Source organism: Hemicordylus capensis, chromosome 6, assembly GCF_027244095.1.
Source record: "Hemicordylus capensis ecotype Gifberg chromosome 6, rHemCap1.1.pri, whole genome shotgun sequence".
NCBI lineage: Eukaryota > Metazoa > Chordata > Lepidosauria > Squamata > Cordylidae > Hemicordylus > Hemicordylus capensis.
Window position 1 is genome coordinate 128,249,392 of NC_069662.1, and position 18,695 is coordinate 128,268,086.

Here is an 18,695-nt window from a genome sequence, read left to right on the forward strand (position 1 = left end):
TGAGGATAAGTGAGATAGGAACTGGAAACTTTTTTGCACACTGAAAAGTGTTATAAAATCACACAAAATGAGAAATAATATTATCTATATGGAACAGCTTTTGGGGACCAGATCTTAATGTCTTCTTGTGATGAAAAAGATACCACCACCACAGCAGAATCCCTCTTCTGTCAATGCTATTTGAACTACCATCTACAGAGTACATATTAAAACTCAAATTTAAGTATTTTATTTGTATGTACATTTCAATCTTGTTCACCTGGAAAGAAAAAATCTAAATACAGACAGACTGTAAATGTTGTAAGTGTATAAGCTTTCAACAATACTTTTAGCTGAATAAATGCTTTGTACAGAATTCTGTCTTCTTAAATGGAGTTTACAGCTACATTGATAAAATGGATTCCTCAATTCCTTGTTTTTGTTTTTAACCAATAACAAGCAGAGAGACAATTACAAGTTAATATTAATAAGCAGCTCAAATAACACTGGTTAAACTATGTACAATACAAACCATTCATACAAATGAAGACTAGGATATTGAATTTGTTACAATAGTTTTGTAATAAAGATAAGACAGCCACTTACAACTTACATGTTGCCTATGAGGCTTTTTCCTTCCTACATGGTGATTGAAGCATATCTTGGTTGGTCTTGGTTGATTCTACCAGTTCTGAGTGATGGCTACCAAAATACAAAATTGTAAGGACTGCTTACATGTAAATTCCAAATGTTTGCTCATCTTTATAAGTTCAACAGGCTCCCTCCGCAGAAAAAAGACCACCTAACGCCACCTTGAATGTGCCCACCGTGTGCTGGAGAAAAATCACAATACTTCATTGTGTTCATATAAAGAGGCATACTGAACTCTAGACACACACAGTTCCCCGCCCCCACCCCTATTTTAACAAGCATTTACTCCTACAGTATTATTTATTGGTACAGCTACTCCAAGTGATAGAATGCATGAGTGGGGATTATTGACTATCATGTATTCAAGACTTAAAAGGAGATTTCCATAACAGTCTGTGTAAGAAACCATTCTCTGTCTAGTTAATCCTTTTTGCTTGATGACAGGTTATCCTGAAACGTTATATATCAGACAATGAAAACCCTCTTAACAGGAATCTTAGTAGATGCAAGCTGCACAGAGGCAGAAAGAGAGAGGGAGACAGACAGACAGACAGACAGAAATTGTGTGTGGCATTATTTAAAATCCATAGTGATTTACAAGTAGACTGATATACATGGAGCTGACTGGGCAGAAATGACATTAAGATTGGTTTCCACTAACATATTTGCAGCCCGTTGACATCAGCAGCAGAGCGTAGACACATTCCAGGCAAGAGATGTGGCCTTCTTTCTTTGAGGTAACATCCCTGTCATATGACCTCTTTTCTTTCATTATTATTATAATTATTATTATTTATTCCTCAGGGTCCAGTCTCAGACACATGGTCCTCTTCAACCTGAAGGGAAGTAAGGCGTGTCGCTGTGGTAGTTGTAATCAGGACACACCTTCTGTACTAGTTTATAATCTGTACTATAAAAGGAAATGTAAATACAGATCACTTTAAAGGGCTTGGAGCAGAGCCAGGAGACGTGACTTTGGGTCTGCTCCTGGTAACATGTTTTTGAAGGATCGTAGTTGCAGAGCGTGTTCTTGGTGGCCTTGTCAACCTTCTCATATTCGATGCGGCAATTGAAGGACTTGGAATCTTTGGCATCAATCACTGTTTGCTGTGCCAGGTCAAACTCCACGATTTTGGTAGGGGGCACCAAGCTGACAGATACATTCCCTTGGCCAGTTGAATTATGCCTGAAGTAAACACTAAACGTCCCATTGCCATGGTCGACTATTTTCCCAGTTATCAACAGGTTTAACTTCACTGTCTTGATGTTGGAGTGAAAATCGCCCCAGCCAAACATTTTCTTAAACTTCCCAGTCTTGACAATCGGCCGTCTCTTTGCTCTGGGTCGAGGCTCTTGAAGGTCTGTGGAGTTCCTCAGCCAGTCCCAGAGATCTTGCTCAGAATACGTTTCTGGGGCATCATACCGCAGACTCAAATCCGTATCATTCTCTTTGCCACGAAAAGTCTGTGATAGCAGCCGGCTGATGGATAAGTCTTTGCTGCTTTCTGTCCATATGTGCTTTAGCGTGGATTTGGAACTGCCTGTTTTTAGAAGTTCTGATTTGCCACCACTGGTTAAATTTGCACATGTGACCTGAAAGAGAGGAGGAAGGAAAGGATGTGTTTAGATATGAATATATATAACTCTAGTTCCATTTTTCTAAAACACAACTAAAAGGAAATATTCCTGACTCAACTAGAACTGGATAATTTAGGAGGATAAGTAAAACTTATATTCATCAAATGTGTTTATTGACAAATAATCAGCTTTAACATCTTCATGCTTTAATAATCAGCTTTAACATCTTCATATCCATGCTTCTAGAAACTAAAATTGGATTCTAGTTCTAAATGTAGCTCAAATGCATTTTTAAAACATACCAACAATACTCATTGTATCATGCTGCATACCGCTTTGAGAACTTTGGTTAAAGAGTGGTATATAAATATTTGTCATAGTAGTATACAATTGGTATGTAAACAACAAAGAGAAAGCAATGCGTCTCATCTGTAAAAGGATTATCTGTTGTATTTTTTATTTTATTTTACGATAAGACAAATGAATGAACACAGACCCACCCCACACTATTAGTCTTGGAAGACATGTTCAAATCCCAGGCTGATCATGGTTTGGGTACTACTTGTCTGGACAAAAAAATTGTCCTGCTCTCCAGTGCCTTATCTGCTGTAGCACATCCTCTCCCAAACCATGATATATTCAGCTTACCCGCATCTCCACTGCCATCTGATTTTCAACCTTTCTGCCTACAAATGATGCCCCTCATCCAACTTGAGAATCTTTTGGGTGGGGACCATAATTGTATGTTCTGTATAGAACCTGGCCCAACTAAATAAATATTGAGGCTGTTCTCACGCGCAGGCAAAACCAGGCTAGTGAAGCCAAGCCCAGTCTTGCCCACGCGTAAGAACTGACGGGATTGCTCCCAATCCCAGCAGTACCTTGGCAGCAAACCTACCAAGCCAGGTACCCTCTTAAACAGGATTAAGAGAGTGAATGCTCTCTTAACCCTATTTTTCTGATAATCTGCCAGCCCTGACTGCTTGCAGGCTGGGGGAATCCCCATAATGCACTGAACACTCACATGGTGCATTATGGGAGTTCCAGGGGGCAGGGCAACACCTCCCTGCACCCCAACCCTCCATGCTGCCAAAGAAGGCAGCTGCACGTCTGAGTGTGCTATCTCCACTCCCAGACCAACAGAATGGGTTGTCTGTGTGGAAGGTAAGCTTTTTGAGACTTCCTCCCTTCCCCCTTCAAGCCTTTTCTCACGGATTGTGAGAAAGGGCTCATTACCATACAATCAATTCTAGCAGTATTTAGAAAACCATTGCCTGTATTTATTGTTTGTAAAGATCATTTCCCCTTCTTACACAGTACTCACCTAGAATTATGGATGGCACCATAATTTTGAAAAAGCAAAATCTGAAGTGAATTTCAGGGTTCCTCCACCAAAAATCTCTTAAGCATCTAAGAATTTTCAAGGGAAGCCAAACTTGTTTCACAGGAACATGGGAAACATAGGAAACTGCTGTATACTGAGCAAGGTCCATCTAGCTCAGTATTGTCTACACTGACTGGCAGTGGCTTCTCCAAGGTTTAAGGCAGAAGCCTCTCCCAGAAGGCTTATGTTTAAAGCAGAAGCCTCCCTATCTAGAAGTGCCAGGAATTGAACTTCCGGACCAGAATAAAATATGCCTGTCATTGTAATCTCTGAATGCAGTAGCAAAGTGACACCCAATCACGCAAGGAGAATAATCCTTTACTGAAGTCATGAGATATGCACATCACTACAAATCTCATACCAAACCTGTTTCATAAAGCTCAACAATCTATCTATATAATGATCTAAGGTGTATCCATGGCTAATCCCGTGTGTGGCAGCTCTCGTGCGAGTTCATGAGCAGAAGCACTGTGGTGATGGGGCAGTGGAGATTCTATATGCAGTTAGGGAGGAGAAGCCTGTGAGAGCAGAAGCACCATGGTGATTGGGCAGTGGGGATTCCCAATGCAGATAGGGAGGAGGAGCCTGTGGCACCGTGGTGATTGGGCAGTGGGGATTCCATATGCAGACAGGGAGGAGGATCCTGTGATGGCTAAGGTTATCTCTGAGGTGAGGAGGGCTGTGGCAGGGGGCGAGGGGAGCAATCAAGTACTAGCGCACAGATGCTGTGCGCGGGATAAGCTAGTTAATTTCTAAATCTCTCCGTTGCTCAATGCAGCACCATTGCTATAATTGAACAAGGGTGGACAAACATCCCTGGGTCCAAGGAAGGGGTGCCCACTGGATAAGCAAGAGCTTGCTCTTTGCTCTTTACAGTTCTTCTGCAGCAAAGATATTGTGTGGTGGAGGTGAAGAAGGTGGGCGGGTCCATCTTCACTTTTGCCTCAGGGTCCACTCCAACTTTGCTAAGTCCCTGGCTCAATGCAAGATAGATTGCCTTTTAGAATAAGGCTACCCCACTGTTATGGGATGAGCTCTAGGGCTGTGCAAAGTGGCTCAACCTCAAGCTGTCTCAAGCTTGACCTGGCTCAGTTCGAGGGCTTGACCTCAAACCGAACCATGCCCAGTTCGACTCGAGAACTGAACTGTGCAAACTGGTTTTGTGCCCATCCCTAATGAGCTCTTAGATCCATCTATCTGGAGACTCAGGAAGATCATCATAACTGAAGTTCAGTCTTGCTATTCCTTCCCATTATCTTCCTTGCTAACAAAACTCCCTCCTCCTCCAACAAAAATAATTTCAAAAATGCCTGCCCTAAGGAAATGCCAAGGCATTTGTAAGCAAACAAGAAGATCTTTTCATTTATTGGCAGTCATTCAGCTTATTTGCTGCCTGCTGTAGTTGAGAACTGCTTCAGATCCAATCCTCTTTCCCAAAGGGGGAGCTACATGGACCAGCTCATAACCTGGAATTGTTTCAGGATGATTTAAAATATATCAACAACTGTTCCTAACTAAATATCTTTCCAGCTGCTCGAGGGATCAGAGAGAGGAAGAGACACAAATATGGGTATGTTTGCCCCTGGGATGATTTAGCCAATTTTCCCTCCTTTTGAATTGCAGGGAAGATAAATACAGCCTAGCATTTGATAGCTGGTTTGTATCTGTGTCTGAGATCAGCACAGTGAGTGAGGAGAGAGGCTGTAATGAAATGCACTGATGGTGCACCAGTTAATGAAGCAGCAATGAAGATGTCACAGGGAGAGGGAGAAAGACTTAGGATATAATTCTTAAGCGGCATATTGGGAGCAAGAGCACATTATGAGGGGGAAGGGGGTTTAAAAAACAAAATGTGCCAGTCGAGCCGGAATATGTCAGCAAAATATGAACCTGGACAGTCGACTGCCTGTCTTCTACACCTACAGATGCAGATAAAAAAGGGAAATCTGGTACCCATTGCACCCTGCCGTCCTTGAAATTCAGGTTTTGTCTTTGCCTTTTATCTCTTTTCTAACCCAGCTGTTTCAATATGTTGTGCATCACAGGATTAAGCAACAAATTCACACTGTAACAGAGTGGAAGATCAGAAAGTGAATTCTAAATTTAAAGACTGGCTCTGGTTTTTTTAAGGCTCCACTAAGCCAAACTTACGGGGGGGGGGGAATTAAAAATGAAGATTTTTAAACAACACAAATGGGAAATACATATGAAGCTGTGTTCTACTGAGTCAGACTGCTGGAACATATAGTCAGTAGACAATAATGAGATAGATGGACCAATGATCTGGCTAGGCAGCTTTCTATGTTCCTAAGATTACTGCCCAAGGCCCCACCTCCATTATACATTTCCCAAAGCTCTGCTCCATTTGCTGTATGTTTTATTTATTTATTTTGACTGAAAAGCTTGAAAACAACAAAGCCTGAAAAACAAGGAATAACTGACATACCACACAGCTAAATGCACATCCAAGAGGGATGGGGATTTGCTGCCTCCATGGCACTCACCAGCCCATTGGTGTTCCTAGTCAGGGTTGGGGAGGCTCCATGGCAATGATGCTGTGTATTATCACTGTTCTCAATGGGAGTAGGGTGCAGCAGAGATGACACACAGCATCATTAGCATGGAGCCTCCCCTGCCTTCGCTAGGGGTGTTGATGGGCTGATGAGCACTGCAGAAGCAGAGAGCCCACATCCCTCTTGCATGCTATGCTGGCCAATGTGTTTAGGTGAAATGTCAGAAATTTAAGAAAATGGCCCACTCTCCATTATCAACTGTTCAGAATAAACATCACCAGATGTGGCATATCAAAGGATATAGGAACATAAAAAACTGCTTTATACCAAGTCAGACCACAGGTCCATCTAGCTCTGTATTGTCTACACTGACTGGCAGTGGCTCTCCGAGGCTTCAGACAGGAGTCTCTCCCAGCTCTATCTGGAGGTTGTCAGGGATTGATCTTAGGACCTACTACTACTACTACTAAAATATTTATATACCGCTCGTCAACCAAAGTTCTCAAAGCAGTTTACATAGAAAAATGAATAACACTTCAAAAAGATGGTCCCCTGTCCCCAAAGGGCTCACAATCTAAAAAGAAACATAAGGCAGCAACAGCCACTGGAGGGATGCTATGCTAGGGTTGGATAGGGCCAGTTGCTCTCACCCAGCTAAATATAAGCGAATCACCACTTTGAAAGATGCCTCTTTGCTTAGTTAGCAGAGGTGCCTCTGCACGCAAAGCAGATGCTCTACCTCTGAATTATGGCCTCATCCCCTAAGGGGACTACCCTGCAGCTGCCATATGCAATCGCCCATCCAAATGAAAACCAGAGCACACCCTGATTAGCAAAGGGGACAATTCACACTCAAAACCACAAAATCAGCTTTCCTCTCATGACCCTCCCATGAAGGAGGGCATGCTGTATCCTACATGGGGCCTTATAGTCCATGGATATGCATTGACATGCATAAGGCCTGAAGACAAGATGTGTCTGCCTCCCACTCCCACTTTCCCACACTGCTAGAGACCTTGGGAGGAGAACTGACTCCTGAAGACAGATTACTGTTGCAATGCACACTAGCAACATTAACAGGGTATCTCCCAAATTTATAAATCAAGAAAAATTAGGGACAATGATTTGCTACAGACAGGCCACTAAAAATAAAGATGGTCCCTGATAAATATGAACAGCTGGCACATATATGCTCATTGTTACCAGGAGGAGGAGGAGGAGCTGTAAAGCCATTGCTTTTAGTGGCAGCCTTGAGTTGGCTGTAATGCTTGCTGCCTTTCTCCATTCAAGTGAGTGGATGTTTTGGATATTTCAAGGTCTGTAGAAAGTCCTTTGGAAGATATCAGGGCTAAAAGTAACATCCTGTGATTTGGAAGAGCTGCCCCTCAATTTTAGATGTAAATAAGAGGCAGACTGTCATTACTCAGAAGAACTTTCTTCTTTGTTATTACTTCATAAGTTCTAGAGCTGAGTACTGGCGTTCAAAACAAGCCCTGAGGATGATTCCAGGCAGTTTTGCTTGTACATCTTGGTTAATAGTCATCATCATTGTCATAGTAGCAGTAGGATACCATGGACCAGTTCGGACAACACTTCATCCAAATGACATTCTTTGTGTGATGAAAATGTTATGAGTGTGCATGTCCTCCCCATCTCAGGGTGCCAGGGTACCCTTCCTTAACCATGGGTGGAGGGGAGGTTCCCAACTTTTCTCCCCTATGTTGGGATTTATGTGGATATACATTATCTTTGTTCTTGCCACTGATGTATTGTATGTATACCTGTGGGCAGGCTTGGGATAAAGTTTAGAATGGTCATGTATATCATTAGTTCTATAGACTGATTGGTTCAGTTTGTGTTTCTTACTGGACACTGTTATTTTTCTGTTAGGATGATCTTTCGCTCACAGTAGGACTGTAGTTTATAATTTGGTAATAGTTAAGTAATAAACCTTAGTAACTGTGCTCAATAAACTTAACAAGCTTCAGTTTCAGCTCTGTTGCACTCCATTGCACAGGGTTATGGGCCCATAGTGCTGGAAGGAGGAGAGCTGGTCTTGTGGTAGCAAGCATGACTTATCCCCTTTGCTAAGCAGGGTCTGCCCTGCTTGCATATGAATGGGAGACTACAAGTGTAAGCACTGTAAGATATTCCCATTAAGGGATGGAGCTACTCTGGGAATAGCATCTAGGTTCCAAGTTCTCTCTGTGGCATCTCCAGGATAAGGCTGAGAGAGATTCCTGCCTGCGCTGGATGGCAGAACAATACTGAGCTAGATGGACCAATGGTCTGACTCAGGATATGGCAGCTTCCTGTGTTCCGAAATAGTAAAATTTTATTAACAAGAAGTTTATGGACAAGAAATGCCTACTTTTGGGTCTACAAAGATGCATCTGGCCGTGAGGTGTTGAGTAATAAAAACTATAGAAGTTGGTCATTTAAGGTAAAGATGTGGCTAAATACTCTTGGCTGTCATTTGTAATGGAAGAACAGAGGCCATTATTGAGAGAAGCAGGCATGGGGCACTGCAGACATGCAGGACATAGGATATATCTCCTTAACTGTCAGTGATAAATTGATATATCATATAGAAGATAAGAAAACTTCAAGAGAAATGTGGGAGAGATTGAAAAAGGTTTTTTAACCAAAAAAACTATGACCAGTCTCTCTCATGCTAACGTTGTGCACAAAAGATCCAAAGAAGGAGGACATAGGCTTTTTCTTGGGAGTGTTGAAAGAATTAGAAGAGCAGGAGTGAAGATTACCTGAACCAGCCCAAACTGGGCTCTTGTTATATACTTTGCCTAAGCATTATGAACGTATTATTAACTCCCTGAAGATCAAAGAGAATGTGACTTTAAGTTTTGTACAAGAATGCTTGTTGGAGTTTGATCTTAGAGAGCAAAGAGATAGGGGAAAAACAGTCCAAAATTATGCTCATAAACTTACTAATGACAGGCAATGTTTTTTGTGTGTGGAAGTACTTCACATTTAAAGATTACATATCCTAACAGAGAACAGAAAAACAATTACCAAGAGAGGAAGAAAGACAAGGATAAATCTCAGAAAGGTAGATTTTTTGACTTCTGCATATAAAAATGAAAGGAAAGTTGTGAATAACAGAAAGATGTGTATGGCAAGATAAATTATTTCTCAGAACGTAGCAGATTATCAGCCTTGGTCTCAGAGCAAGCCCACATGTGGGGAAGAAAAATGCTGAATCGCCACTCTATGCTTTCCAAGCAAAGGCTTCTCCCAAAACTTTCCTGTAATATTGGTAAGACCTATGCTGCCACCTCCACCCAATTATCAACAGTTTGACACACACACACCACCCTGGGGCTTGGGTGGCAATCCCAGGGAAAACTCTTTCTTTTGCTACTGGAAACGTATACAAAAATCTTCCATGTGCAAACCTACACATGGTGAGAAAACGAACAGCTGCTGAGCTCCTGTGGTATGTGTGTGCACCAGAGTGAGACCCCGCTTCCATCCCCCTTTCTTCTGAGTCAAAAATCCACTCAGAAAGGCTTTTAAAATGCAAAGGGAAAAAAAAACTTTATTCAGAATACTACAGACAGCTTCCATCTGAGGCTCTCTCAGCTTTTAGTTACAGGTAAACAAAATCAATACTCAGTGGTTATGAGACTCCTTCAAAAAGCACCCCAGATGATATTGGGGTGGCACACTTTAAAAATTGTGGTTACCCAGTTGCAAAGAACATGGATATAAGAAAATACAAAAACCTCTAAAAGCTTGCAGAATATTTTGCAACACCCTGGATGGATAGGCAAAATCTAGTGTTTCTTGCTTAGTTACATTACAGGTAAGCAATCCTAGAACAATTTCAGGGATATACAAAACACACAAATGTAAGTTTCTAAAGCAAAATCTGATTAACAAACTGTTCCCTATGCTGAATCCCCTTTTCCTTGAAAACTCACCCACCATCTGATGAGAGTCAAGCTTCCTGCAGTCCTGTCTCTCAAGGGTCTGCAGTTCCTTCCACAGCCATCCTCCATGGCATACGTCCTGCTCTTACTCCCCAGCCTGCTTCTTTCACTAACAAAGAGCCTTCTCTTTCTCCTCATGGCTCTCTAGGTCCCACCCACTTGGTATGCTGGTTGGCTGATCCCTGGAGTTCAGCAGCCTGTCAGTCAGGACAGGGTTCGTTTTTGGTTTACTCTTTGGGAGAGAAGAGGGTCTGGTCACTACATAGTCATTGATATGAAAAAAGTTGAAATATTATTGGCAAATGATCAGTCAATTTCTGCAGAAGAAAAAGGCACAGTTCTTCTAAAATGTAATGCTGGAGCAGGTGGAATAAATGAAGTCACGTTATGTGGCACATTTACAGAACAGTTTACTGAAAGTGAAAACAGCTACAAAAAGGGGCAGCAGAATTGTTTTTGGAAGGAATCGATATTTAGTGATTAAAGGAGAGTTATTACTTAGAGCTATGTTAAAAGATGACGAGCATTATGAAGTTGATTTTAGACAAGAGTTGGTAAGTGAAGCAAGTGAATGCATAACCTTATGGTATGGCATCATATGGTCATCGAAGTAAAGATAGCATCTTGGCCTCTGTTGAAGCATGCTGCTCTCAGCAGTGCGGTTTGTGTGAGTGTGCAATTCGCACACTGAAGAAGAGACCATTGATCATCTGGGGGAAGGTAGGTTGAACCCTGCCTTACACCCTGCCCACCCAACCACCCGCCCACACATTCATGTGAATAAGCCCCATTGTCCTTGTTCTTGCCACTGATGTATTGCATGTATATCTGTATATAGGCTTGTGATAGAGTTTAGAATGTTTGTATCAATCATCAGTTCTAAAGACTGATTGCTCAGTTTGTATTTCTTCCTGGATGCTTGAGACTATTGTCTGTTGGAATGATCTCTCACTCAGATTAGGACTGTTCTTTATAATATGGTAATAATTAAGTAATCATTATTACCACTACACCCCTGATCTTGTTGGACTACAACTCCCATCAGCCCTTTGGTCATTGTGACTGGGGATGATGGGAGTTTTAGTCGAACAACATCTGGGGACTCAAGGTTCAGAACCCTGAAATATCCCACATGGGACAGTTGTGTACAGAGCCAGCTCTGGTCCCAACAGCTCCTGATATTATGTTTGAGTGGGTTATTGTTTTCCTTTTAAATGTCAGCCAAGTGGAAAAATAAAATCATACCATGTTATGTGTATGTAAAGTGTGCCGTCAAGTTGATTTTGACTCCTGGCGCCCTCAGAGCCCTGTAGTTTTCTTTTGGTAGAATACAGGAGGGGTTTACCATTGCCTCCTCCCGTGCAGTATGAGATGATGCCTTTCAACATCTTCCTATATTGCTGCTGCCTGATATAGGTGTTTCCCATAGTCTGGGAAACAAACCAGCAGGGATTCAAAAAAGCAACTTTCTGCTTGTTAGTCAAGCATTTCCCCAATGCGCCACTTAAGGCGAGTGTGTGTGTGTGTGTGTGTGTGTGTGTGTGTGTGTGTGTGTGTAAATATCTATATCTATATCTATATCTATATCTATATCTATAGAGAGAGAGAACAGGCTGGGCTTAAGTTTTCTAAGGGTTTAGCAGCAATTGTTAAATAAAGTGTTTAAACAGGATCAGTTATAACCAAAACTAAGTATAAAATTAAATATTAAAAAGAGTGATAGGTTGATGCCATCATGTGGTCAGCTCAAATGATGCCATATAATTTGCATGAAAATAAATGGTTGCAAGTGAACCACAATTTTTACACAGGGTGTTCACAAGAGGGCTGGATATTACTTAATAATTGTTTTTTGTATAGGCCAACTATCCACACAATTTGTTCAACAACAAAAATTCAAGGCACACAGAAGCCTTGGTTTCTAAAACTTTTATGGTAAAAGTACAGCTTGAACTGTTATTGGTAGAGAGCTACAAACATAACGGTTGCTTTCAGTCCAAAATTATCAAAATATTTGAATAATGTCCTCCCTCTCCATTTTTCAAAATGAGCATTTGTTTAGAAATCACATCCTGCTTAGATAATATTATGGAGTTGTAAAGAAGACAATTCTAGTAAGAAGCTGGTAACAGGGGCAGAGCCACCATTGTGTGGCAGAGTCAAAGAACCTGGGCCGCCGTGCTTAGGGGGCGCATCTTGCCCCCTGCATCTGATGTCAGACACAGGGGGCGTGGCCATGCTAGCAAATGGAGCTGCATGCCCCGTTTGGCAGGAAATTCTGGTCAGCACTGCTTTCACAGCGTGAACGGGATGGCTTCTCCGGCTTGCAAAAGCAGGGAGAGGCATTCCCAGCCAGGCTGGGAGCCCAGAGCTGGCTGAGCTCCATTTTTTGAGAGGTTTCAGCAAGTGCTGGGATCCCAGCCTGGCCGGGAACACCTCTCCCTGCTTTTGCAAGCAGGATGAAGTCATCCTGGCCATGCTGTGAAGGCAGCGCTGGACAGAATTTCCTTCCAAATGGGGCGTGCAGCCCCATTTGCTAGAGTGGCCATGCCCCCTGTGTCTGATGTCAGACACAGGGGGCATGGCAAGGGTGGTGGGGGCCACCAGCGGCAGGCTGAACAGGGGCCACCACCGTCCTCTGTACACCACTGGTTGGTAAATATGATCAGAGCATGTTGAATATCCATATGGGTGAGGAGAGGTCACCTGAGGTATGTTTCCAATAAAGGGAGCTTTCTGGTAATTGATAGTAAATGGATGAAAATGCAAAGAAAAAATAGGGGAAAACTGAGAGGGCATTATGGAAGGAGTGGGAAAGAGTGAAGGGAAGGAAATGATACAAATTCAGGGGCGTAGCAAGGTTGGAGTGGGCCCAGAGACAAGATTTTAAAATGCCCACTTTCACAGAAGCTCAGCTCATGAAATAAAGAAATCTTAAATGAGGCTGAATAGTGGTTACAAAAAGCATATATCCTATGTGCAACAATAGAACATCATCCTAAATTATTTTTACAAAGATTTTGTAAATTGTCAACGATGCAAGTCATTTAATAGTGCTAGAGAAAGACATGCTGTTCTGGTAGCTCCAGGTCTTTCGGAGGATGAATACCACTTAAGGAAGCCCAGGCGGGTGCACGGCTGGAGGAGTCAGTCATGTGACTTGCCTCTGGGTGCCCCCCAAGGCAGTGGGCCCCCAGACAACAGTCTCCTCTTGCCCTATTATAGTTACGCCCCTGTACAAATTATAGCAATTGACAGTGCAAGACAACCATTTTAATTGGGCAGTATCTGCACACTTGCATCATTACATAAGAACATAAGAACAGCCCTGCTGGATCAGGCCCAAGGCCCATCTAATCTAGCATTTTGTTTCATACAGTGGCCCACCAGATGCCCCTGGGAAGCCCACAATCAAGAGGTGCAGGCATGCCCTCTCTCCTACTGTTGCTTCCTGGCAACTGGTATTGAGAGGCACCATGCCTTTGAGTCTAGAGATGGCCCACAGCCATCTGACTAGTAGCCCTTGATAGACCTGTCCTCAATGGATTTGCCTAAGCCCTTTTTAAAGCTATCCAAGCTAGCGGCCATCACCACATCCCATGGCAAAGAATTCAATAGATTCATTATGTACTGTGTGAAAAAGTACTTCCTTTTGTTGGTCCTAAATTTCCCAGCCTACAGTTGCATGAGATGACTCCAGTTCTAGTGTTGTGAGAGAGGGAGAATAATTTTTCTCTGTTCTCTCTCTCAATTCCATGCACAATTTTATAGACTTCTATCATGTCTCCCCCTAGTTGCATCCTTTCCAAAGTAAAGAGCCCCAGATGCTGTACCCTTGCCTCAAAAGGAAGGTGCTGCAGGCCCCTGATCATCTTGGTTGCACTCTTTTGCACTCTTTTGCACCTTTTCCAGTTCTACAATATCCTTCTTAAGATACAGTGCCCAAAACTGAACACAGTTCTCCAGATGTGGTGGCACCATAGATTTGTACAAGGGCATTATAACATTAGCATGTTTGTTTTCAATCCCCTTCCTAATGATTCCTAGCATGGAATTAGCCATTTTCACAGCTGCCGTGGACTGAGTCAGCACTTTCAATGAGCTGTCCAACACGACCTCAAGATTTCTCTCCTGGTCAATCACCGACAGCTCAGATCCCATCAGCGTATATGTGCAGTTGGGGTTTTTTGCCCCAATGTGCATTACTTTACACTTGCTTACATTGAACCACATTTGCCATTTTGTTGACCCAGTTTGGAGAGATCTTTTTGGAGCTCCTCGCAATCTGTTGTGGATTTCACTACCCTAAATAGTTTACTGTCAACTGCAAATTTGACACTAAACTATTGCTTAGCTGCTTACCCCAACATTAATATCTGTCATTACAAAACCACAGTGAAATTTATTTGTTCAACCACCACCACCCATTCCTCAAAGAGTAGGAACACCCAAACAGAAATGCCAAGCAACTGCTGCTCTTAGAGGTCTTTATAAACATATCATACAAGTTTATTTGTTTGTATTATTATTTATTTATTTACACAGTCAGACAGGTGTTATTGACTGATTTGTTTTATCCAGATATCGAGTCCTTCCCAAGGACCTGGGATGGCTGAGTTTTATTGTCAGTGTTGTTGCTGTTGTTATAGATATCGTCGCAGAATATAGGCTGTTCCCAGTAAAGTTGCTGAGCTGCGAGGGAGGTATAGCCTATCTACATCACTGCGGGGGTGCAGAGCATGATTGATGGTTGTTGTTGTTGTTGTTAACATTTTATATCCCGCTCTTCCTCCAAGGGGCCCAACTACATACTTAAGTTTCTCCTCACAACAACCCTGTGAAGTAGGTTAGGCTGAGAGAGAAGTGACTGGCCCAAAGTCACCCAGCAAGTCTCATGGCTGAATGGGGATTTGAACTCGGCTCTCCCCCAGTCCTAGTCCAGCACTCTTAACCACTACACCACGCTGGCTCTATGGCATTGCACCCATATTGTGAACAGGCTGAAATACCATACTGCGCCATCATGGTGAATTTCAAGTTCTACTCTGTCAAGAATCACCAAGCATGCCAAATGAGACATCACAATGTCATCCATACTGTTTCATGGCATAGGTGTGTGGCAAGGGTGTAGGCATGGCCCTTCTAGGAGGCGGGGTGAGGTTTTGGCTTCGGCACTGGTGCTGGCCCCATGTGCCGGCCTTCCCTCCATCGCAGGCACCATCCCATGGGTCTCCCTGCCTCCCACTGCCACGGCCACCACCCTTCCTCACCCCACTAGTGCATGCCTCTTTTCCCTCCCTGACAAACCTGAGCTAGGAATACCCCTGCCACCACTGTCTGGCTTGGTGGTATAGCCTGAGGGTGCTCCATTGCCACAGTTGCAGCCTCAGCCACATAGACTGAGTGTGCTGAAGACTCGCCCAGAGCTGTGGGAGGCATCCTGTTGTCCTTTACTACAGGCAGCAATATATCTTGGGTGCCCTGGAATGGGGGTTGCTGGGGTGGAATGAAGGCATAAAGAAGGATGTCTCTCATCACTTCAAGATCTTTTAGATACCACAGAGCTAGTAAACACACCTTGAAACATTTAAGAGTAACCTATTGGGAGATCACTAAAGAGGTAGGTCCCCCCAAATACCACACAGCAGTGTGGGAGTCTAATGCTGTTGCAAGGACACTAGTTGTGAAGACATGGAAATCGTGTGATGAACGTTACATGAGAGAAAGCCCATTCATTCATTCATTCATTCATTCGACATGTTTGTATACCGCCCAAAACCTGCGTCTCCAATGGGTTTAATCAGACGGGCCTTTTCGGTTGCTGCCCCGAGATTGTGGAATGTGCTTCCTGCTGAGATATGATCCTCCACATCTCTGGCAATTTTCAAAAAACACCTGAAAACTCACCTTTTCGTCCAAGCTTTCTCAGCTTCCTAATTTTTTTTAGGTTTTAATCTATGGTTTATTTTTAAATTGTTAAAACGGTTTTAAATTTTTTGGTTTATGTTTTTAACTTGTTTTATGCTATTGTTAACCATCCAGAGACAAATGTTTGGGGTGGTGTACAAATTTGATAAATAAATAAATAAATGTAACATTTGTCATGGTTTTCACAACGAGTGTCCTTGCAACAGTACTAGGTTCCTGTACCGCTGCCCAGGATGTGAGCCCTTGGTTGTCACAGAATACAGGAGCCTGAGAATGCCCTACTTTCCTCACGGAGGATACTGCTCTTACACAGCCAGTACATATTGCTCCACTGCAACTTTATATATCTTGAAGATCAGGATGCAAGTCAGGCAGTTCTGAAAATGTTGCCAAAAATAATTACTGATCACAAGGTGATCTAGTAACTCTTTCACTTGGTGACCCATGTTCCGTCAATAATGAAAAATCACTGTTCAATAGCTGGTTATTTTGAGCAGTGTTTTGACTGAGCATAATTTTCCCAAGGGCATATTAAGAAGACAGAGTATGTTTTCAAGATTAGGGAATTGATCTGCCTGTCGAGTTTCCCTCAGTTTGCAGAGAACACTCCCGCCTTTACGTCGCAGCCTTTTAAAGACTGGAGACATTTTTACAGTGACACTTGACTTCATTAGATGTGTTTTTCATGAATATTAGTCTCTCCCTGGAGACTCCTGAGAGGAAAGCAAGTAATTTACCTCAAAGTCCATAAGGGGTTTATTTAAAGACTTTCTTCATGTATATGAACTAGTGCCTACTGAAACTTCAAATGCTAAATATCAGAGAGGATTGGAGAAAATCCAAAATGGTACCAAATGCTTCTTGATTTCCTGCAGTCTTTCTGTTACAGTAGAACGGTTGCAGTTCATTCCACTGAATTACAGTGTTGGTTTTGGGAATCTGGATCAAGAGAAGAAAGCACATGATGCCAGCCAAATCAATGTAAGGCTTTTGCAGAATCTCCAGAATCTCCCTTGACTGAATTGTACATGATAAAAGTGTACTAAAGGAAGACAGGGAAATTACAGAGAATGCATATCAAAGCCTCAAAGGGAAGAGAAGATCATCAAAAATTGCCCCTCCCGCAGAGTACATGCGCAGCATCACTGTACTCGTTACTCAATTTGTAACAGAAAGAGACAGAGAAAGAGAGATATAGATATAGATAACATGGCTAATATTTATATATTTGTATATTACCTTTTTATGCATTAATAAAAATATTTTTTAAAAAATACCTCACTCCCTTCCTTCGTCCATTTTACTGCTGCCTAAGGAGCACCTAATGGGGCAGCAGGAAATGATTTGATTAGCAAGCCAGAGGTTGCCAGTTCAAATCCCTGTTGGTATGATTCTCAGACTATGGGAAATCCCTATATTAGGCAGCAGAGATATAGGAAGATGCTGAAAGGAATTATCTCATACTGTGCAGGAGATGGCAATGGTAAACCCCTCCTATATTCTACCAAAGACAACCACAGGGCTCTGAGGTTGCCGGGAGTTGACACCAACTCGACAGCACACTTTAAAGAGCAGCAAGCCAGTTAAGCAGTTAGAGGAGAAGGCATTGGAGGCTTGGAGTTGGCTGCATTATCAGATCCCCTTGCATTTCTAATGGCCTAATTGAGGGCAAGATAGAACTAATTTGATTTGGAATTCAGTTCAGAGTAATATTGAGCCTTTTCTCCAAGTTTTGAGCAAAACACAGCTGTTTTCTGAGTCTAGTTCCAAGCCTAGCTGAGTGAGTTCACCCCACCACAACCCTTGGCATCAGCCTTCACTGTATGCTACATACAGATAACCACATCTGAACCATTGCCCCCAATGAGCGCATTTGAACAACAATGTTAACGAGATGTGGGTGGTGGCTATTTTCTTATTGACTATTCAATGATAAAGTAAAATCAGGACTGGATAGAATTCACCCCAGAGCAATTAGACACTCAGATGTGAAATTGCTGATCTTTTAATTAAGACATTTAACTGCTAAAATCGACCTCCTTACCAGAGAGGTATATTTCTACCAGGTGAAGTTCATGTCCTACTCTGAACTTCCAGAGACAGTTGGCTAACCCCTGAAAACATAATTCTGGACTAGATGAACTTTAGTCTGATCCAGCAAGGTTATTCTCATATTCGTAGGGAGCTAAGGCTTCTGTGTCTCTGTTGCAACCTGAGTTGTAGGTCTGGAAAATGCTTTTGTTGCTGTCATTTCCTTTTTTCTTTTCTGCTAGTCTGTAATAATACCTTGACATCCTATAGTTCTGTTGTGTCTCTTCTGTCAAACATCTCCCTTGCCTTTCAATTTAGAACACATTATAAAGTTAGGTACCACATAATATGTGAGCCAAATATCAAATGAGTTACAAGACTCCGGAGATTCTCTGATAGTGCTTTCTTGAAACATTTAGGTTCAGAACTCTGAGAAGTGCTCAGTCAGAATGTGAATCGAATGGCAGAGATGCAAGAGAATTTAAAAAAGATTTGGTGGCGGACCAGAATGTTAACTGTATGAAATATCCTATTAACTCTTGCCCCCTCTGTTTTACATTTTCAGAACGAATTTAAGCTAAACTGTTGACGCCCAGTGCCAATGTCGTCATTAGAGGTTTCCCTCCCCCCTCATTTTGATGGATTATGACGGTTGAAAAATTCACAGCAGTTCCATTC

The 18,695-nt window shown here is 42.4% G+C and overlaps 1 protein-coding gene across 6 annotated transcripts in view; it reads right to left on the bottom strand.

Moving 5' to 3' along the window:
* Positions 1 to 213: 213 nt before the first annotated feature.
* NXPH1 (neurexophilin 1) overlaps positions 214 to 18,695 on the bottom strand; it is a 277,176-nt gene continuing 258,694 nt past the window's right edge. For 4 of the 6 annotated variants that reach the window (XM_053264760.1, XM_053264761.1, XM_053264764.1 and 1 more), the window contains one exon: positions 214 to 2,223. In XM_053264760.1, the coding sequence (XP_053120735.1) occupies positions 1,462 to 2,223 (762 nt within the window). In that variant the 3' untranslated portion in view covers positions 214 to 1,461. Of the gene's footprint in view, positions 2,224 to 10,049; positions 10,143 to 18,695 lie in introns of those variants that run through there. The other 2 variants (XM_053264759.1, XM_053264763.1) reach the window with 2 other exon arrangements.